Here is a 22,952-nt window from a genome sequence, read left to right as displayed (position 1 = left end):
AGTGAAAATGCTTTCTAATTGAATACAGGCCTTTTATCTCAGAAAGGAACCTCAAATTCAAAGGTGATGATCATCTTTGACTAAGTACATCTGAGGAGACACTGCCTTTTTTCACTATTTATATTCAATGAAAAAAATAGCCTCAAACATTTGTAAATAAAGCATATATTTTATTCTTGAAGTACATACTGCTTTATTCTGGTCACATCAGAGGGTAAATGGGAAGCAATGTGATGTCATTATTTAGCTGCAGAGTGGAATGAAATACAAGGGAATTTCCTCTAAATGACAGCTCCTAATAGATGAGGCCTAAAGGTGGATGTCTGCACAGATACCAATATGAAGGATTCCCAGAATCCCAACCTTTGCACAACCCTTAGCACCACCTAGGAGAAGGAAGAGAAAGAAGACATTATTACTACAATTTAATCCCAGAAATGAAATCACTCAGATTTTAGAAACTTTTATAAAGTCCATTTCTTCAAGTCGTTAACCCAGTTAATAAATGGGAATAATGAGATTAGAGAGTTAAGTGATTTACCCAGATACACTAATTAGAAGCAAAATCTAGGTATTGTGACTCATAGTTGACTGCCAATTCCACTGCTCTGCTGCCACCTCAGTGCTATCACCTCACTAAGAACTAAACATTTCCTCCAAATGAATAATTAATAAATTCATCAACCAAGATTCTCTTGTGAAAAATAATCATTTGTTGATTTAAGTAAGATCTGACTGGCTGGATTTGGCAATTCTGGAAAATATTGACTCATCCTGGGATCAGTCCTGGGAAATTCCAGGTGTGATTTCATTAAAGACAAAACTTCTTCAAAACAGTTTGTTCTGTGATGATTTGTCTATAATAAGTAGCATAGAGGATAACTTAGGGCATGTCCAACTGTCAAAGGAAGTAGAGAACTAAAATTGAAGGACATCAGATAAATTGTCCAAGTGCTACTCTGATTTTCCACACATATTAAGAGAATCAGAATAAAACCTACAACCTCAGCTACATTGGGTATCTCCTTTATGGATAATTTATGAGAACAGATGGATGAGAAGGCTCTACACTGTAATTCCCTTCCACCTACCCCATTCTTCAACTAAACTTTATTCTCCTTGCAACCATCATACGTTCACAACTTGTGCCTTCTTTTAGACTGATCCTCTGTACCTGAAATGTCCCATCTTCTCTCTTCCTGTTCCATTCTTCATGAAGGAGGTGTGTTTTGAGTTATGTTGTGTTTTAAAGGAGATACCCATCCTTTGGATATATCAAATTCAATTCAAAACATACCTTCTTCATGAGGGTTTCCTCAATGCCCATGGTTGGTAATGACCTCAGATCTTATATAGCATTTGGTTTGCATCTCTCTAATATACTTATCAAGGGTTAATTTATTTAATTGTTATTTAGGCATAAACCATATCTTCCTTCTAAACTGTAAGCTCTCTAAAGGCAGAAGTTATGTCTTATCTTAACTTATTTTGTCCCCCAACACCCATCTACTATGACTCAAGGCTGAAAGAGATTCTTTGTATCCCATCCCCATTCCTATATTTTTCTTATTCTTTCCTAACTCTCCTTTCCTTCAGTCTTTGAGAAGGCTATACATTACTTCCTTCCTAATCCCTATCCAAAAGTTAGGGGCAACTAGAGAGTGCAGTGAAAAGAGTATTGGTCCTAGAGTCAGGAGGACCTGAGTTCAATCCAGCCTCAGACACTTGACACTTTCTAGTTGTGTAAACCCAATTGCCTAGCCAAAAACAAAACAAAAAAAGAAGAGTCAATTCAGCTGCCCTGGGGGGCAAATAGGGGAATGAAGGGGCAAAAGGTCTGACACTATGAATGGATGCCTTAGGCTTATTCCCACCCTGGTATCCCATAGACTTGGTCCAGAGACCAATTCTCAGAGTAGGGGGAGGAATAAAAAAGATACAAAGAGAGTGAACTCAGAGATTCTAGGTTTCTAGGGAAGAGACTGAGATCCAGGGGTTCTTGGAATTTTTCCTCAGTAACTCTAACTTTGTAATATCTTTACATTGAAATATTAAATGACTGAGCCAGAATCCATCTTCAGTCTAGAGGTAGGAGGAGGAGATCTTGAGGGGGATGAAAATTTGAGTGGGTAGTCAGTCCATAAACATTTATTAAGTGCCTACTGTGACAAGTGCTAGGTATTGTGCCAAGTGCTGGAGTAGAATCTCTTTTCATATGAGTATTTTTGCATAGCATGGCACATAGCATAATCAGGGTTACTACTCACTCTCTGTGGGACTTTGGACAAATTATCTTCTCTTTTCCCCTAAATTATAACCCCTTTTCTAGTCCTTAAGGGGTCTAAACAGATTAGTAAGGGCCAGATGAACTAGGATAGGAAGAGGAGTTTCCCTAGGTTTCCCAAAATTCTGGCGGTTAGGGTTAATAATGTTGCCTTTACTGGATTCAGGGTACAAAAGGAAGAATGTACTTTTTGAATGCAGGATTGTTTTTACTAGAGAGAAACAAGTGAAGGAATTTGTTTTGCCTGCCTGTACATATATGATACAAGAAATTTGTTTTTATTTTCTTTCCCCAAGTTTGTAAGTGATAAGAGGTAGGATAAATATATTTCAGTTAATATGAAATAAAATTTGATTTAAAAAATAAATTCTAAAATTTTATAAAAAATTGAAGCCAAGTTCATTGGTCTATGGCTTGTGGACTCCACTTCTTTCTGTTTTTTGAAAAATTGGGGCATTTTTCCTTCTTCATCCCTGAAGCACTTCTAATTTCTCCTATGTTCTTTCAAAGATTACTAATACTCATTTAGCAAATGTATTCATAAATTCTTTGAGTATCTGGGATATGGTTCATCTGGGTTTGATGACATGAATTCATTAAGAAGAGTTACATATTTTCTAAGTATTTTATCTCTATGAACTTCACACATTTCCTGAGCTAACTTTTATAGAATTTTAAACCATGGTCTATCTATCATTCCTCCCAACATTTTGACATCTGCTCTCAGAATGCAAGGTACCTATTAGGTTATTCACTACTTTCCTTTATGGGCAGTTAGGTGGTAGGATACAGTATAGATCCTGGAATCAAGAAGACTTACATTCAAATATAGCCTTAGACACTTATTTGCTTGATGAACTAGTGTAAAGGGAAAGTCACTTAACCCTTTTTACTTCAATTTCTTAATTTTTAAAATGACCTAGAGAAGAAAATGTCAAATCACTCCAATATCTTTGCCAAGAAAACTCCCCAAAGGGGTCAACACAAAAAAGAACAACCTTTCCTCTATTTGAATTATGAATTCAAAGATGAAATGTTTGCTTTCCCCAAATATTTTCATCAAATCTACTTCCGACCTGAATTAGGTTTAGAATTATAGCTTCCCATGTTGCTTCCTTCACTTTTTAAAAGATGAATTTTTTTTAATAAAGAAAATCAAAAAATTATTAATTGTTCTGCTTTTGGCAGAACGAGAGCTACAGTCAATAACTGGATAATTGAAGTCTCAAATTACTACTATATCATAAGCATCCACAAGTTATAAGCCCCATATGGATGCTTATAATATAGTTTATTAAACTTCTCATCTATTTCCTTCTCCTGTCCAGGTGGTCTGCAGTGTACTCCTATAACAATATTCAGTTTCTGAGTTTATGCTTAAATGCCCTTTACAATGATTCCCCATTCTTGTTCCTGGATTTCCTCATATAAGTAAATTCTAATATACAATTCTGCTCTTTCCTTCCCCTGACTTTTTTTTGCTTATCCTTTTTCTTTTGAGTAAAACATTCTCTTCATGAATCATTTTCCAATAATGGGTCCTATCCCACCAAGTCTCAGTGGCACCTATGAGTTAAGACAGTGCCTTAATTTATTTTAGCATAGCATGGTACATAGCATGACCAGAGCTACTACTCACTCTCTGTGGGACTTTGGACAAATTATTAGAAGACTTTGGATTTGGAGGATTCTTGGTATCTCTTTCTGCAAGGTAAACTTTTCCTACCTCTTGACTAGTTCTTTTTAAATTCTCCTTTCTTCTCTCTCTCTCTTTCTTTTGCTACCAGATGAAAATTTTTTTGATGCCCCAACAAATTTGTTGCCTTTGCTTTCTTATTATTTTTGTTCTTCAAATTGTACTTTGTCATTTTAAACAAAAATGCCCACAAATGCTACAATGCTGATTGTATATTCATAAATGGAATAAGCATTTTAGAAAAACAATACTCAAAGTTTTTCTACAAAACTTTAGACCACTATTCTATGTTCCCCTAAACAATACTTGGTCTTGTAATGAAAACAAAGAAATTTCCTATCTAAGCTAAGATGCTCATATGCGGAAGTAAATAGGAGATTCCAAAAGTTTTCCATGATATACTTACCCTTCTCTTTAACCACTTCACCCTTGTACAGGGGCAAATGTTTGCAAAGCTTCTCTATGGGTGAACCAAACAGGAACCAATCAATATCGGTGATCAGAGACTCTATAGGGTTGTACTTCACCCAAGTATATTTGGGAGAAAACATGCTTTGCATCTCCTAGATAAAAATTGAGGAAGAGACAAAAATGAAATAGATTGACATTATCTTGTGTATCTTTATTCATAATAGAAATTTTATAATCATAATTTTTAATGACTAATAATTTGTATCACTACTATATAAGAATGCTACTATAACTCCAAATCCTATAATGCCTTTTGGTCAATAAAACACTTTTTGTACCAATTCTATGAGTTAGAATGGGCAGATACTATCATGAAGATGAAGAAATAGAGAATCACAGAAGTTATGACCTCTCAGCATTTTAACACAATTCTTAGAAAATACCACAGTAAGTAGTTGGAACTTAAATGTAACTTGATTGACTACAGTCAGACACTTGATACACAGAGTTCATTCTATCCCATTGCTCTGTTTCTTAAACTATTTTGTATTTTCATAAGGGATCTCAAGACTATATGATCCAGTCTCCAAACAAGTATTATCCTTCTTTTACAGAAGAGGTCTCAGGTCAGTAGGTTGGAGAAGGAGACTCTGATTCTTCCTGACCATCATTCCAGAATATCTTTAGTCCTCAGCTGGACTAAAGACAGAAGAGTGAATTGCACCACATTCTGAACTTCACTCTAATTTTTACTCTTAGCATAAGAAAAACCAATTGGCATCAACCTGGTGTGGAGAAATTTTAGTCAGTAAATCATAGGGAGCCAATATGTTTCACTGAAAAATACTCTATTCTTTAATTGATCAATCAGCAAGTGTTTATTAAGGACCTATTATGAGCCAGACAGTGTACTAGAAGTTTGGAGATGTAGGTTCAAGTCTCAAGGATCGTGCTAATAACAAGCTCTGTAAGCTTGTTGAGTCCTTTCCTGTCTCTAGGTCTCAATTTGCTTACCTATAAAATGAGAATTTTGGACAAGGTTATTTCTATTTCACTAACAATCCTTGAATCTTATGCAGAGAGAGAGAGGGCTTTTAAGGAGGAAGAAGTATAGGCTTAGACACCTGAGTTCAAATATGAAATGACCTGAAGTATTTTTGCGCTGTGTGACTTTGAACAAGCCACTTAAAATTCTTTTTACCTCAGTTTCTTCAATTGTAAAATGAGTGCCTTCCAGGGTTGTTCTGAAGATCAGCTAAGATAATAATTATAAAGCACTTAACTCAGAATCTGGCACATTATAAGCACCATGTAAATGTCACATGTGGTTCAGTTGTGTCCAACTCTTTGTGAACCCATCAATTTGCCCATGAGGTTTTCTTGGTATGGATAATCGGAGTGGTTTGCCATTTCCTTCTCCAGCATATCCCCATTTTACAGATGAAGGATAGAGATAAAATAGGGATTAAGTAACTTGATCAGGGTCATACATCTAGTAATTGTCTGAGGCCATATTTGAACTCACATCTTCCTGCTTTCAAGCCCAGAGCTCTATTCACTGTGTCACCTAGCCATTATTAAATGTGGGATAAAAAGGGAAGGGAATTTGTAGAATCCTGGTGAAACAGAGCAGAATGAATACAAGAATTATAGTTGCTATGCTCCATTTTTTGCAATATCATATAAAAATAATGAATATTCTGAACTCTTTTTATTCCAAAGAACATTTAAAAAGATATCTTTAATACATTAATCATGTGCATTATGTTTATTACCTTTATTTATAAGTACTAGATTTGGGTCTAATCCTCACAAGTCTTTGAGAGCCATAAAGGAAAATACTAAGTTTTATCTAAATTCTCCCTCTTGCCCAGAACAGTGTTCTTAACATAGAAGGTATTTAGTAAATATTTGTTTTTATTGTTGTTTCTTCTAGTTTTAAATTCTTTATAATTATTATGAACATCACTGTGAAGAAACTATTCTGCAGCTCCATTTCACTGGATGTGAACTATAGAATAAGTGATATGTTAGACTACTTCCTAAAGGCAGCATGGCTTCATGAAAAGAATATTGGACCTGGCTTAAAGAGAGATATGAATTCTAATTCTGCCTTCCATATTTGCTACCTTTGTGACTATGGACAAATAACTAAACCTTCAGTTTACTTATTTGTTTGCTCATTTGTGAAATGAGACTAAATCCACATAGTGCCTGTTTCAAGAGATTGTTGTCAAGATCAAGGGAGATAATTTACACAAGATACTTCAAGCTCTATATAGATGGCAGCTTTTATAACTGGATGAAAAGAATAATAATTACCTGTCTCTCATAAGCATATCGTTTGAGTACATCCAAAGCAGGAATGCTTTCATGGTCCATCTTCATGATGTAGCAGGCCCTTCGAGAGAGAAGTCTGGAAGCAATATAACTCTTGGGATAGATAAGAGCTGAGTTATTGCCCATTAGAAGTGTTCTTTGAGACTCAGAGAGAGCTGACTTGTGAGTACAAATGAAACTAGGGTAGGGAGAATGAGTTCTTGCCCTTAGATGTCAAAATTTAAAGAGAACAGACTGACTATATTTTCGGTCCTTCAGTCTTGGAGAAATATCTGAGTTTAGTTGCCTAGTTACTAAGAATAGGTTATTTATAAAGGGAATTTCCATGCCGTTTTCCCTGATTGGTGGTTTTCCCAACAGCCACCTTGTGGGTTTCTCAAAGTTTCCATTACCACCAACCCTCCACTAATTTGAAACTATGTTTTATGTTTCTTGCCCCAAAACTTTGATTCTTATGATCTCTGCCTAAAATATTCAAAAGGACTTCAAAATGTTAGTGTCACAAGCAAAGATTGCCTTTGCCCCAGAGCCTCTCTTTCCGAATAAAGCATGGAAAGCTTCTCCCAGAATCTTAATTTAAGGAGAGAGTCAGATCCAGATAACTCTTCATTTTCCAATAGGTTGCGGTTCTCTAAACTTCATCAGGCCCCATTTGCCATTTTCCCCAAACCACATTTTTCAACTTCCTTTATGTGCAGTGGATAGAGTCAAGATTTGAATTTGAATCCAATCTCAGGCACTTAATAGTTGTGAAAGCCTAAGCAAGGTTCTTAAGTTTGCCTTAATTTCCTGAATTGTAAAATGGGAATGATAATAATTATGCTTTCCTCATGAAATCATCATGAGGACCAAATGAGATATTTGCAAAAGTGCTTAGCATAGTGCCTGACACATAATAAGTACTATATAAATGCTTGTTCTCTCTCTCCCTTCCTCCCTACCTCCTTTCCTTCCTCCCTGTTTCTCTCTCTTTTTCTCTCTCTTTCACTCCTGCTCTCTCTCTCTGTCTCTGTCTCTTCTCCCTCTCTCTCTGTTTCTGTTTGTCTATCTCTGTCTCTGTCTTTCTTTCTCTCTTACATTAGAGTATAAGAACCTTTAGAACAGAGACAGTTTTTCTTTTGCCTGTATTTTTATTTCCAGGGACATAGTAAACACTTAACAAATGCTTATTATATGAAAAATATTCCAAAGAAAGAGTAATTTTTAAAAATATTTCAAAAGTTAAGTAGGAAACATAGACAAATAATTTGTTTTTAAAAGCCACCAATATAAAGGAGACCCCTTTTCCCTTTTCTTAGGACAGGGCTCTAATTGATTACAAGTAGGCAGCTGGTCTGAAGTGCAAGGAGAGTCAAGCAAGAGGTTGCTTGTGTGTGACTTACATGCTTGTAGTCAAATATAGTGGTAGAAGAGCATTTTCCTGCATTGATGTTGATGATGGCAATGTTTTTCTCATTTTCAATTTGCACCGTTTCCTGACCACCATTATTCAAGTAGTTAAAAACCTGGATTTCAAATGCAAACAATTATGCTTATTATCTTCATATTATAAACATTTGAAGGGGATAGGTGAGGGGATATAGCATAGTGACAACAACAATAAGCCAAAACACCAAACTTTGTGCCAGCTACTACTGTGCTAGGTTTTGTAGCTACTAAGATTAAAAAAGTAATAATTCTTGGTCCAAGGAGTTGCCTCAGACATATTGAGGTTAGAGTAAGTTGCTTACATTCACACAGTGACTAAGCAAAGCAGGCAGAATCAAACCCAGGTCTTGCCCTCAGAATTCCACACTGTATCTACTCACTAATACCTGCTACCATGGCCCCTATTATTTGTCATCCAGAATAGTAGGTCCAACTGCAAATAGAAAAGCCTTCAGGTATCAGCTTGGCCATGAACAGTCCATCTCCATTAGGAGACAGGAAGACCCCCTCCTGGATTCCTTAGCTTCCTCCAAGACTTCATAAAATGCAAATTTCATCTTGTGTCAAAGGCTTTTCCTGGTCTTCTTTCATTCATACATATTATTTCTCCACAGCAAATAATAACCTATTTTCATTTAAAGACTTTCTTTTTGTCTTTGTGTCTTCAACATCTACTTCAGTATCTGGTTCATAAATAGCTATAAGACAGGCTTGTTGATTGAAGTGAATTGAAGTGTATTAATTAGCATTAAGAGGAATCAGTTTACTCACCTCATATCCGAGAGCTCTAGTGCAGAAGATTGCTAGCACAGCTAGAAGGAACACCTGAAAAACAAATGAGTCATATTTGTGTTACTTAGAAGTCACAGGCACTTTCACAAAATCCATCAGTTCTGTGCGAGTCTCAGAAAGTAAGACACTAGAAATAGTATTATGCTCACACAGATTGTCCAGGGACTTAGTTGCCTTTTTCTAAGGGAGACACAGGAAGTAATATATGCTAGGTGAGTCCAACCATCACCAATCCGACCACCATTTCCTCTCATGCTCAAATAGAGAGAGCCTGGAACCTTGAATCCAAAAGCTTTTGAAATAGCAGTGCTATTTGTAGCCATCATCCTGAAAGACCATTCTTGTATAGATGCAGCCTCTCAGCTACTCCTGCAGGTGTTACTGAAATCTCATTTATTGAAGACCCAGAAAACAAAGTTCTTGTTGAACAGTCTTTGGCAATGTCAAATGGTTGTGATTTACCAGTAGAAATACTATGAAAGAAAGAACAAAGAAATCTGCTTTGATCCTGTTCCCTAAGGATCATGTTTCATTCATTCATACTCAGCCTTCCTGGAGAGTGCTGAATTTTTCCTTGGACACATTTTACATTTGAGCTTTCTACTTTGACTTTATCAAAGGGTAAGTAAGAGATGAAAAGAGAACTTACTTCCATATTACAGATTAACTCTGTCATGACAGCCTCTTACTTGTAATAACTAGAATGTAAGAATAAGTATGGAGTTAAACTTCTGGTTCCCCTAGTCCACAAGTCTTTGAGGTCTTTGGCAGATCCATCATGAATAGATTCCTCTTCTGGATGTTCATTTCAAAGATTATGGAGATGTACTGCAAATGTCTCCATTTTTCTATTTTTACTCCATTATCTAAATTCACTTAAATCTTTTTAAAATCCACTTATCTTTAACCTTTTCATGGCAAGAGGTAATATGATCTAGTGCTTGGTCCTAGAATTAAAAGGTGCTGGGTTCAAGGTCTCACTGTCACGTGTTACCTTTCAATGGCCTCGGACTATTCTCTAAGACAAAGTGGTAGAAGAAGAATGTCTGACTCAAGTGGATATTGGGGAGTGGGAAGACCTTCTAGCAGGGTACAGTGGAAAAACTAGGGTTTTAGAGTCAGAGGGGCTGTGTTCAAATCCTAGTCTGCTGTTTCCATATTGTGTGACTTTGGGAAAATAAATTCCCTTTACTAAACCTCCATTTTCTTACCTGTAAAATGAGGGGATCTGTATTATAATAAGAATAGCTAGAATTTGTGTTGCAATTAAGATTTGAAAAATACATTTTATTTCATTTATACTGTATATATTATTTCATTTGATCTTCAAAACAACCCTCTGAGATAGTTTTTATTGAGAGGTTTTATTATTATTCCCATTTTAAAGTTGAGGCTGAGAGGAGTTAAATCATTTGTCTGCAATCACATAGCTTATAAGTGTCTGAAGTAGCATTTGAATGCAGATCTTTCTGGCCCTGAATCCAGGATTCTATGCAATCCACCCCTTTACTAAAAGAACCTACATTCTCTTCTAGATCTAAATCTATGATCTTGCATTCACAAGTTCAGACTGAAGTCCTATACCTACCATCACCTCTATCATCAAACAAAGAAAAATAAAGAAGTGATGTTTTGGGGAACTTGGTTTGATCTATGAAGTATACAAGTCTATATTATAAGAAGTTGTGTTATGACATCATTTTAATCTAATAAAATCTTCCATAATTTACTAATGGCCTGTGTAGTAGTTATTCCACACAATATATGATCTTTACCTTCTCTCCATCTACCAATAGAGGGAAAAATTCCTTATTTTTTTCCTGAAACTAAAATTAAATTTATAATGGCAGACAGACTGATGTGATGGAGAGAGTGGCAGCAATAATGTTGGGAATCATGATTTCTCAGATGGATCTCATCAATTTGGATGTTCCCTCCAGTTTTGGAGATTTCAGGCCATCTATGTCTGGCCATCTTTTACAATTTTTTTTCATGACCTCCCCAAAGTTTGCCACAAGAAGGTCATGAAAAGCTCTTAAGGTTCTTCTCACTTTTTTTCTGTTATTGTGACAGTACTAGTGGGGTTATGGTTGTCCACCTGATACTTCTTGCTATTGTCATGTGATAAACCCATCTTTTAATAAATACTGATGCTATCCAGAAAAGCAATGGAAAGGAAAGGAGAAACAATATGTGTACCTCTGTGTGTGTGTGTGTGTGTGTGTGTGTGTGTGTGTGTTTATAGTGTTCAAGAGAGGGGAAAAGCAGGGATGAGCTATCAGAGAACATTAAAAATAAACATCTCCTGCTTTCCAAGTTTTCTGAGGTTTAGCTCTTATACCTTCTGAGATTTCCCTTTGTGTTTCCCCTTTGGATCATTCATTTCAATGAAATTTCCAAACCCTCCCTTAGCCCCCCAAAATCACAAAGAAGAAATTGTAGTTTATAAGAAAATAATTTTTTCAAAACCCGCTTCAAATATTTCTCCCAATATCCTTTTCTATTTTGTCATTTTTGTAGGATTTCCAAATATAAACAAATACTAATGAAAGTTTACAAATAGACTTCAAAAGCTATAAGAGAACTCAGTCACCATTTGGTTCAATCCATACACGAAAGGAAAACCCACCATAACCCACTAGCCAAGTGGTCATCCAGCTTCTGCTTGAAGATCTCAAAGATTGGAAACATATTTCTCTATCAGGAACCTCTTTCCACCACCTTATCACTACCACTTTTAAATAGCGTAATTGTTAGAAGTTTTTTTGATATCCAGACTAAATGTTCCTCTTTGCTCTTAATTCTGACTTTTGGAGCCAGAGACAATAAATATAATATCTCTTCTACATATATTCTACTTTCAAATACTTGAAAACAGCTGTTGTGTTTCCCCATTTAAGAGTTCAATCCAATATGAAGCACAAATTCAAAATGCCTTTTTTCAGAGTTATTCAAGTGTTTGTTTAACCTAAAATCTGCCATAGTGCTCCCCAACACTTTGTGTGAAGTTTGAACAAGATCGCCTCTAAATTCTCTTTCAACTCTGTATTTCAAGGTACCTGACCAATTTTAAGGATCATTTAAAGCAATATTAATACTTACATGAGTCTTCATCTTGGCTGCAGGAAACTTCTGAGACTGGAGATTTATCTTTTCTGGCTTCTTCTCTTTTTATTGGCTTGGAGGTGTAGGGAGGTACACAGAAATATCTTTTTTGACACGCCATAGCAAACGTCTTTATCTTGGGACTAGGACCCAAGAACAGGCCATGATATGGCAGAAGGGAATTAGTCACCCTCACTTCATCACTCTGTAAATATTACAGATTTATCAGTGCTCCATTGTCTTAAGAAAAATCAATGTACACCCCTGTTTCTTCTAATCTTTTCATTTTATTTTGTTCATTGTTGAAGTCAATTATATAAAGTCCTAAGAGATTCCTCCTGTAGCTCTAGAGTATAAACTTCAAGGGATTGTAGAGACTACCTAATCCAATGACTTCATTTCATAGGTTAGGAAATAGAGACTTTCCCTAACACTATTAGGAAAGTAACTTACCCAAGATGACATTTAACTCATAATTCTGTGATTTAGGGGAAATTTTTTTACTTCTGAGGTGATTTTTACATCTCCCTTTAGCTTACAATTCAAGAATTTCTAAGCTGGCACTTGAATACAGGTCTTTCAAAGCCCAGTTTAATGCTCTATCCACTGTACCATGTTGTCTTGAAATTTCCTAGAGCCAAAGAATTTGGAACTAGAAGGATTCTTAAATGTCACCTAGTCTTACTTTTTCAATTCATAGATGAAAAAACTAAGAAACAGAATAGGCATGAATAATGATTGCATTTTATTTGTGTGAACTTTGCATGGATTATACTATAGTCTGTATGTTGTAAATAGCTGTATAAATAAAAAACTTGTGTCTTCTGCCCATTTGTAAGTTAATTGAGGGCAGGGACCATGTCCTACTCTTCTTTACATAACATTATAGGAAATGTCTAATAAATTGTATGCTGAAGTGGAAAGAAAATATGACATCAAGAAATTTGGGTTGAATGACCTTCTGAAATGCTCTAATACCAGAGCATATTTCTATCATGTAGCTAGTGATAAGTAATCAAAAGTTTAATTTATATAAACCTCATTTTTCCAATATGTAAAATGGGGATAATTTCAAAACACATATATGTTTCTATCCATGATGCCTTTAGCTCTGTGTAATAACATTCCTGGCTTTAACAAGGGTCTGCTATTTTAAATTATTCATATATATATATAAATATATATATATAGTCATATTTCAGTTTTTTGTAACTTTTAATTTTCTTCCTTATTGCCCTGTAGTTTATATTCCACATGACTAGGCTATTATAACATTCATCAGTAAATTCCTCCTTTACTTCACTTCCCCCCCAAAAAAGAATCCTAGTTCTTTATCTCAGTCTCATTCCATTGTTTCTAACTCTTTGTGACCCTATTTGGTGTTTCTTGGCAAAGGTACTAGAATGGCTTATCATTTCTTTCCCTAGCTCATTTTACAGATGAAGAAACTTGAGTAAAACAAGGTTAAGTGACTGGCCTAGGGTCACACAGTTAGTAAGTATCTGGTGCCATACTTGAACTTAGAAAGATGAATCTTCCTAACTCCAAAAGTCTGGCCATCTATCCATGGTATCACCTAGCTGCCTTCTTTTTCTCTATTTGAATACTATAGCATTTGCTATGCAACTCCCTGCTCAAGGTCTTTTCCTCTCATCTTTTGTAACTCAACCTTGTCTTATTATCTACTCCAAAACTGGCAGTTTTTTGCCAACTAATGTCCTCCAATCCCTCTCAAATTAGTCTTCAATCATATGTTCTTTTCTCTCCAAATTCTTTTTTCTTCTGAGAACATGTCCATTTCCAGGGCATCAGATACCATTCCAAAATAAATGATTTTCAAATCTCAATTCCTAGCTCTGTTCTATTTCAAAAATCAATTATCATTTCAACAACTACCTCTTAGACTTTTCCAATTTTATATTCATTTTTTATTTTAGATCCAATATATTCAAAAGCAACCTCCTCCTCTTTGTATTAGACAGTAAGCTCCTTGAAAGTGAGGATTTTTTTTTTTAACTTTTATTTGTATTCCTAACAGTTAGTACAATGCCTGGAATATAGTAGGCATTTAATAAATGCTTGCTGATTTGAGTTTTTTTTTTCTCTCTAAAGAAAGATATATTTGCCTAATGAGAATTATACAAAAGTAGAACAGGATACTTTGAGAGGCAGGAAGCTCTTCTTTTTGGAAGTCTTCAAGGCTCCCCTTTTTGAAATTTTTTTTCAGCCAACTTACTCTCCAAACATTCCTAATTTCAGATTCACAATCTAATGTTTTTGTTAAACTATATTTGCAGTAGTAATGCCAAGAATGAATTTGGGGCTGATGGAAATAATTAGTAGGGGTAGGAGGTGTAGTGCTATTAGCATGTGTTCTCGGGTTCAAAGCTTTTTTGATTTGTCTTTTATATTCTGTATCCTGTTAATCAGCAAACACTTTATAGTTAGGAATATTGAAGCTATTTGGAATTTCCTTCTCTTCTTTTTCTTTTTTTCTCCCTTATCTTTCCTCCTCTCTGTCTTTAAATATAGCTTTTATCCAGAAATTTCTACCTCAAAGTGGTTATCATTTCACTTTTTCTTTCTTGTTCTTCTTCAGTCTAAGAAAGGATATTTCTACTTTTTTCTAGGTTAACACCTTAGCTTAGTTTCAATTCTCTCCTTCATCTTTTGGAGTATTGTTTGTCTTATATATACAATCTCTCTCTCTCTCTCTCTCTCTCTCTCTCTCTCTCTCTCTCTCTCTCTTTCTCTCTCTCATGCTCTCCTCCATTTTGTCTGAATATACACATAACACTTAGGGTATACAACTTCTCACAGTGAAATCCCCTATCCTAAAACAGGCTATTCCAATTTTAAGTTACTCTTAAGACCAAAAATCACAAGCCCTTATCAATGTGTTTACTTTGGCCAATCAGCTAGAGTACACAACTACTTCAAAGTATTTTAAATGCCTTCATTTAATGAAACAGCATTATAAAGAGAGTAGCAATTTAACTTATGTAGATCCTCAGTGGAACGACTGGAGGACTAAGGGATATGTATGGAAGTACATAGAAAGAGAATATGCATAGCCAGGTTGTGCAGGTTTAAGGGAAATTTGAACCTTTATAGGCTATTAATGTCTTTTAGAGATGTCATCACAGTACTTATATCAGGGTTGTTTGGCATATGATGTTTGTTGGATATTCCTTCCCTGATTTCTTGGTCACTGATGGGGATGTAGTCATATATCTATGCTTGTTATTTCCTTCTCCAATACTAGGACCTAAGTGCTTACCTCTTATCCCCAAAAAGCAGGAGTGTGTTCTCCCATCTCTCCTGTACAAAGAGTCCACAGGATTAAGTTTCATCTCTTTCATTGAGAAAGGAAATCTGTTGACAAGTTCAGTCATCAAACTGCGGAGGGGGGAAGTCACAGCTACTTTCTTTTCAAAATGAAAAACTGTGAATTCTAAGTGTGTGAAGTCTTACTCTAACCTCCAAGAACCAAGCTCTTTGAGAATAAAAAAATACACATCCAGATACATTAGAACCCATAGGCATTTAGTTTGTTTTTGAAATTGCTTCCTCTTACTCAGCATGATCAATGTCCCTGTGCCAAGCCTCCATCTGATTTAGGATTAGAAAGTTCTTATGACTACTGTTAAATTCCGGATTATTAATTTTTAGCCTTTTCAAATCATTTTAGGACCCGACTTTCAGCAAACTACATATGTTTTCTTTTAACCCCCTAAGCCCTCACCTCCTCTTTTTTAAACTCCTGGCTTCTCTTTGGTAAATGAATGGAAAGAAGATAAGACCACCACCACCAAAAACAGATGGACGGAAGCATTGAATTACCCTTTACTTCAATCCCTTGATCCTTATTTTACCATTATTATACATGCTTGGCTGTCAGTAAGCCTCCCAGATAATGAGCTATCATATATATTTTTATACAAGTCTTTCTTATTTTAACAAACCTCTTCCATCAACCCTATCTTCTTGTTTTATTTTTCCAGTCACCATCCTATTTATCTCATAATTATGAACATAAGAATAGGAAGGGATATTAGAAGTCATCTAGTCTAATTCTTACATAATAGTTATGAAAATTTAAGCTTAATTGGAGTAATTTAAAAATCTCAATTAAAAATTAAATAAAAAAAGTAAATTAAAAAAAAGTAAATTAAAAATTTAAGCTTAATGGAATAAGAATGCTGTTTTTAGAGTTATGAGAGACCTGTATACAAATCTTATCACTGCCATTCAGTAATTATTATGGGAAAGATACAACTTCCCTGAGCCTCAGTTTCTTCATCTATATGAAATTCAACAAGCATAATGAGAACATAGGTTATCATAAAATTGTTGTGGGGATCGATGAGAGAATATATTTAAAATGACAATAAACATTTATTAATATCCTATTATGTTTCATGAAAGGTAAAAAGACAGTGTGGTGCTATGGATAAAAAACTAGGCTTAGAGACAGGAAAACCTGGGTTCAAGTTCTGCCTTTGACACAAGATATCTGTGTGACCCTTGGTAGGTGACAACTCAGTACTTCCAGAAAACCCTCTAAGATTTTAACTTACAGCTGAGTTACCAATCTTTGTCAATGCAGGGACTTCCACAAGGGAACTTCCCCAAATTGATGAAACCTCAAGTTCTTATCGTCTCCTTCACCTTCCCCTCAACCCCCAGTTTGTACATGGTGCTTTCCCAGGTCCGGGGATTCAAAGAAAATGAAAAAAAGAAAATTTTCTTAAGGAGAGTATAGTAATTCCAAATATTTTTGAGGAAGGCACCGACAGCTAAGGGGATCAAAAAAAGACTTTCTGTGATGCTTGAGCTGAGTTTGAAATAATTTATGGATTCTCAGAGGTGATGAGAAAAGGATGCTCTTTTCTCTGGGCATGGAGAAAAGGCAGGGAAAGGTACAGAGATTAACTATATAATAGTTAATGTAATGTAATGTAACATAATATTAACAGAAAAAAAGCCAATCCATAGTGTTCATTCAGGAGAATAACAGATTATAAGAATGGAAAGGTATACTTAGACTAAATATAAAATACCAAATAATTCCTGATGTGAATTGATAAAGGGAGTTTATAGGAACATGTACTTAAAATCAGAAGGAATCTTAGAAGCTATCAAATTCATTCTAGTTTCCCTCCCTCTTTATTACAAATGAGGAAACTGAGTCCCAGAAAGCTTAAATGACTTTCTGAGGATCACAATGCTGGCATCTGAGACAGGATTTAAACTATAAACTTCTTGATTCCAAGTCTAGCATGCTATTCAGTACTCCATCTAGCTGTCTTCATGAATTTTCTCATATAGAATGCTTTTCTCTTGTAAAATCAAAGCTCTGGATCAGAAAAAAAAAGCCAAACAAAAACCAAAACCCCAAACAACCTAACAAAAGGTGCAACTCATTAATGTTCAAAGAATAGTCACTTAGAAAACGACCTTAGAAAATCATTTAAGATTTTGCAGCTGTAATCAGAGCAGACTAGCAATAGATAAAATTTAAGACCTAAGAGTTTGCAAAATATTTTATATCCATTAACTCATTTGATTCTCACAACAACACTCAGATGCAGGGATTATTGCTCCATGTTGCAAAAGTTCACATGCCCAGTTAGGATCAGAGGCAAGATTCAAACCCACACTTAAAAACCTGAATTTGAGCCAAATATGGAATTTTTTTTCTTATACTTAGCTCATAATAAGTAAAAGGCAGAAGGATCTGTAGAGAGAATTAAAATCTCTTCATTAAAACCACTTCATTTTGTAGATGAAGAAATTGAGAAACCAGACATTATCTGCCCAAAATTTTACAACTAATAAGTGTTGTCTACCTTGTGAAATCACTGATTCCCAGCTGTAGCTTTGAGACACATTTAAGTGCCTCTAATGAACCAGCATGATATAGGGGACTGGCAGCCAGGAAATCAAGTCTTCCTCACTGTAACCTTCGTGGCATGTGTGTGTAACCATGGCTAACCATCTACCTCTCTGAGATTTCCCTTTCCTCACATGTCAAGAGTGGGCAATAACACTTGTACTACCAATGTTATGGATTGCTTGGGGGAAAATACCTTTTTTTTTGAGATGAATTTTTTTCCAGTATTTCCAGGAAATTTTAATTAAAAATTCTAATTTTAATTTAAAATTAGAATTTAATCTAATTTAGTTAAATTTAATTAGAGGGGGGAAATAGAAATATTTTGCTAATTGTTAAAGGAACCCCAAAAGAAAAAGTTCCAGGTTTCCCTTTTTCTTTCTTGTAGTTTTTTATTTTCAAAATATGTGCAAAGATAGTTTTCAACATTCACCCTTGCAAAACTGTGTATGCCATTTTTCTCTCTCCCTTCCCTCACCCTCTTCCCTGGATAGCAAGTAATCCAATATGTGTTACACATGTACAATTCTTTATACATATTTCCACATTTATCATGCTGCACAAGAAAAATCAACTCAAACAAAAAATGAGAAAGAAAAAAAATCAAGCAAACAACAACAAAAAAGGTGAAAATACTATGTTGTGATCCACATTCAGTCCCCACAATCCTCTTTCTCGATGCAAATGGCTCTTTTCATCAAAAGTATATTGGAATTGATCATAACACAATCTTCTTGTTGCTACGTACAATGTTCTCTTGTTTCTACTCATGAGAAAATACATTGTAAAGCCTTAAGTGGTAAATAAATGAAGTTATTGCTCTCTCAAGAGGTTTCACAAAATATTCTTCTTTTCATCTCCCCTTCTCTCCCAAATTACTTACTTAAGAGATTATCAATGATTATATATATTTGGAGGCAGTGGGGCAATATGTATAGAGAACTCAATCTGGAGTTAGGGAGATCTGAATTCAAATCTGGTTTCTGACATTATCTGTGTGACTGTAAACCAGAACTTCTTAAACATTTTTCATTCCTGACCTCTTTTATGCCAGAGATATTTTTTCATGACATTGGGTATGTAGGCATATAAAATAGATATGCAAATCAAACATTTATTGATAAGGAATCATAAAGAAATTAATTTTAAAACAATTCTTTGGTATGCATATAATTTTACTATTTATCAAAGATGAAAACAAATTTGAATACTAATGATATGGATGAGTTTGTTTATTTTTACATAAAATTCATGTCAGAATATTTGATACCTTTTACTGTTGCCAAATATTTTTTTTTTTTGCAATTCCCACATTCAGTTACATAGATCCCCATATGGGGTTCCAACCCAAATTTAAGAAGTTTCTCTAGACAAGTCACTTAACCCCTCTTTGCCTCAGTTTCCTATCTGTAAATTGGGAGAAGAAAATAGCAAACTATTCCAGTATCTTTGCCAAGGAAACTCCATGGCCTATGTTCAATGTAAAAACGTCAGACATGATTAGATGACTGAGAAGCAATAAATTAATCTATTAGAAATGAGATAAATCAAGCAAGTGAAAGGGTGGGGTAGCTCCTCAGACTTAGGTGATGCCTTAAACAAATACTTGAAATAGCCAACTAATATATTAATTTACTGGGAGGAGTTTCAGGGTGTGGAGAGTACATGTAGGAGGGGGTCAGGAATTAAGAAAGGGAAAGAGGGTAGAAGTAGAGCTACCTTGGGTATAGAGATCACCTGGGAAGATGGTGCCTTGGTCCTTATGGAAGTTCTGGCTTCTGATTCCAACATTTTTAGGCCATATGTGCTAAATGATCATATGTATTAAGATATACTAGATACAAAGAAGATAACACTGACCCTCTTTCTCAGTTTAAAAACTGCAAAGGAGAAACAGGTAGTGAGCTCAAAGAGTAGTGAAGGTGAATTAAATAAAAGAAAAATTTTGAAAAATGATTGGTGAGAGAGAAGTGGGCAGGTGAGACCTTATTATTTTTATTTTCTAAATTCAGAAACAGGAAGGAACCTGTCAGATTCACAAAATAGTACCAAGCCAAATGGGTTGTTTTCAGACCAATTTCTTCATTTTATGGATGAAGAAATCGAGACACAGAAAAGTAAAGTCATTTTTTTCAAGTCCTTTCTAGATCTATGATCCCATGAAGGTCCCACCAAAAAAAGATCATAGACATGTACAACCATAAGATTTAGAACAGAAAAGAGACCTTAGAAAGTATAAAGTTTCTAAACGTTGGGTCTACAGACTGGTATGGGGGAGTCTATAAACTTCAATGGGAGAATTATAATTTTTTGTTATAATTGTTTTCCTTTGTATTCCTATATATTTTATAATAGACACTGAAAAGAATTGCTATGAGGAAAGGCCCATACACAGGATTCATCAGACTGCCAAAGGGATTCATGACATAAAGGTTGAAAATACCCGATCTAGTGTTAGTCTGACCTTTCACTTAATTGCTAAGGAAACTGAGGCCCCAAAAGATATTATGATATTCTATTAAATGACATTCTATTAAGACATAAGTAAAGGACACTTTTGGGCCCATTTAGTTTATACATTGGGGCAGAGTGCTGAACCTGAAGTCAGGAAGATTCATCTTCTTGAGTTCAAATCTGGCTTCAGATACTAGATATGTGACTAGAAAGTCACAACCTAGTTTGCCTCAGTTTCCTCATCTATAAAATGAGCTGGAAAAGGAAAGGGTAAGGTATTTCAGTGTCTGTGCCAAGAAAATCCCAAATAAGAATACAAGTAGTCAGATCTGACAACAAAAAGTTTATGTTTCTCTGAACCTTATCCCTTACTCATTGTTTAGTGGAAAATATTCTGAATTTGGAGTCAGAGAACCTATGTTCACATCTCTGCTCCTCTACTTAGTGCTTACCTGACATTGGACAGATCATTTAACTTCCCTTGGTCTCAGTATACTTATCTGTCAAATAAAATCTTTCAATTGGTGGTTTCTGGGGTCTCCTACTCTAAGTCTATGATGGTATCTCTTACTCTTCTAATCCTTGAGATCCGAGCTATTGTCTTTTTTGAAAAACCCTTTTTCTGCTCTCTCTTACTGAGCTCTGAACTCTCCCTCTCCTTAATCTCAAACCTTCTCAGACCTCCTCTTAAAGGGAAAAATATCAGAATTACAAAGTGTCTCATTATGCAAGTTTTGAGACATAGCTTCAATGCACAAATTGTGTAAAGGTAAGATTCCTTCATTTCCAAGGTTAGCTGCAGAGATTGAATAAGTTCCTGGATGCCATGACTAAGAGGTTTGCTATCTGATATCTCAGAGTGCACATAGCTTCTCCCTTCCCACCTTGTTTGATTTTGGGGATCCCAGTTTTGATATTTATTATGTATAATGTCAACATACAAAACTACCCATAAACCCATCCCTAGCTTTAAACCAACCCAAAGTTATCATAAAACATATTGGATTTATGGTTATGAACAGTCCCTCAACTTCAACAGATAAGTCAGAACAAATTTAGGTTAAAGAGTCTTGCTCACTAAATCGATATAGAAAGTTTCCTCATACATTGTGTTACGGTATAGATAGAGGAGGAAATGTGGAAGATTAATATCAGACTCAGTCCACCCACACCTAGTTTAAATAACAGAGTCATAGTATATATATATATATATATACATATATTGAGATGGTTCCCCAACACTAACTCCACAAGATCTTTCTAATTTGTCCCATCATCTCCTAAGGACAGAATGAAGCTTGCGGTAAGTAGACTGCTTTCCTTTGTATCTGTAATACCAGAATTGGAGAGACAGTTTGGCATAGTGGATAGGACTCTGATTTAGAGTTAGTGGGTCTGAATTTGCAACCAGACTTAGTTATTGATTAAATATGTGACCCTAAGTAGATCATGTCCTTTGGCTGAACCCATTTACTCTTCTGTAAAATATCAGTAGAGATGGTCCCTTCCATTTCTGAATCTTGTAACCTTATAGACAATGTTAGCACTCTTTCAGGTTATTTTGTGACAGAAAGTAGAAGATGGGAAAGGAATAAACATTTATAGAGCACCTACTATGTACCAGTTATTAGTGCTTTTATAAACAATATCTCATTTGATTCTCACTATAGACTTGAGAAGTAGACATTATTATTCCTTCTTGTAACTGAGAAAAATGAAGCATACAGGGTTAAGTGCCTTGTCTAGAATCACATAGGAGGTAAATGTCTAAAGCCAGATTTGAACTCTAATCTTTCTGATTTCAGACTCCACACTATACCCAATGTGTCATAAATTGCCTCTAAATTCTTCTGTAATAGAATATTTAGTTATCTCTATGATGAGACTTAGATCAGAGATGAGACTTAGACACTTCTTAATAGTCATCACCGGATGAAATCTTAGATTGGAAATCTTAGTCTCACTCCCACTTTTTATGGCTAGGGAAACTGGGTTCCATAAAGAGGATGTGACATAGCCTTGTTATACAGGAAAAAAATGATCAGAACCTTCAACTGATGCAGAATTAGGTTACCTAATGTAGAATGATGCAGTTACTGTTTCAAGGGGGAATCAAGATCTCATATTCAGAGTATCTCCCAGTAGCTATTTCTGTTCTTAGCATAATTTCCCTTTTTCTCTGTGCTTTAAAATCCATCACAGTCATTGGTCCAGGACTTACTTGATACAAGTCAAAGGATTCCTTCTCATCATTGACTTTCTCCTATGGCTAAGGGAATAAATATCATTTAACTATTTGTTTTTCAAGTGAATTCTCAAAGTAAGCATACAGTAACTCTCCAAAGCATTTCCAGCTTTGAAATGAGGTTTTTAAATAAGCCAGCATGACTTCTAACCACCAACCACCAATCAACCTATTATTAAACATCTACCATGGCCAGAGCACTGAGACATGTGAGACACCAAGTTTAGGTGAGATTTAGAGCTTGACTTCAAGGAGTTTGGATATTAGCATGAAGGAGAAGAACATAGCCTTTTACTCATAC

At 35.2% G+C, this 22,952-nt stretch overlaps 2 protein-coding genes across 2 annotated transcripts in view; one reads left to right on the top strand and one right to left on the bottom strand.

Moving 5' to 3' along the window:
- Positions 1-204: 204 nt before the first annotated feature.
- GKN2 (gastrokine 2) lies at positions 205-12,065 on the bottom strand. Its single transcript, XM_003757938.2, has 6 exons — positions 12,054-12,065; positions 8,931-8,984; positions 8,114-8,236; positions 6,714-6,824; positions 4,387-4,543; positions 205-386 (listed from the first exon to the last, which is right to left on the bottom strand). Exons 1-6 carry the CDS (start codon positions 12,063-12,065, stop codon positions 310-312), a joined length of 534 nt encoding a protein of 177 aa, XP_003757986.1. The 3' UTR covers positions 205-309.
- A 9,632-nt stretch (positions 12,066-21,697) lies between these two features.
- Positions 21,698-22,952, top strand: part of GKN1 (gastrokine 1) — a 10,338-nt gene continuing 9,083 nt past the window's right edge. Inside the window, exon 1 of the mRNA XM_031949252.1 lies at positions 21,698-21,709. Coding sequence (XP_031805112.1) covers positions 21,698-21,709 — 12 coding nt within the window. The remainder of the gene's footprint in view (positions 21,710-22,952) is intronic.

This window comes from Sarcophilus harrisii, chromosome 2, assembly GCF_902635505.1.
Source record: "Sarcophilus harrisii chromosome 2, mSarHar1.11, whole genome shotgun sequence".
In the NCBI taxonomy this organism is placed as follows: Eukaryota; Metazoa; Chordata; class Mammalia; order Dasyuromorphia; family Dasyuridae; genus Sarcophilus; species Sarcophilus harrisii.
Note: the sequence above shows the minus strand (reverse complement) of the source record. Positions and strands in the feature narration are given on the sequence as shown.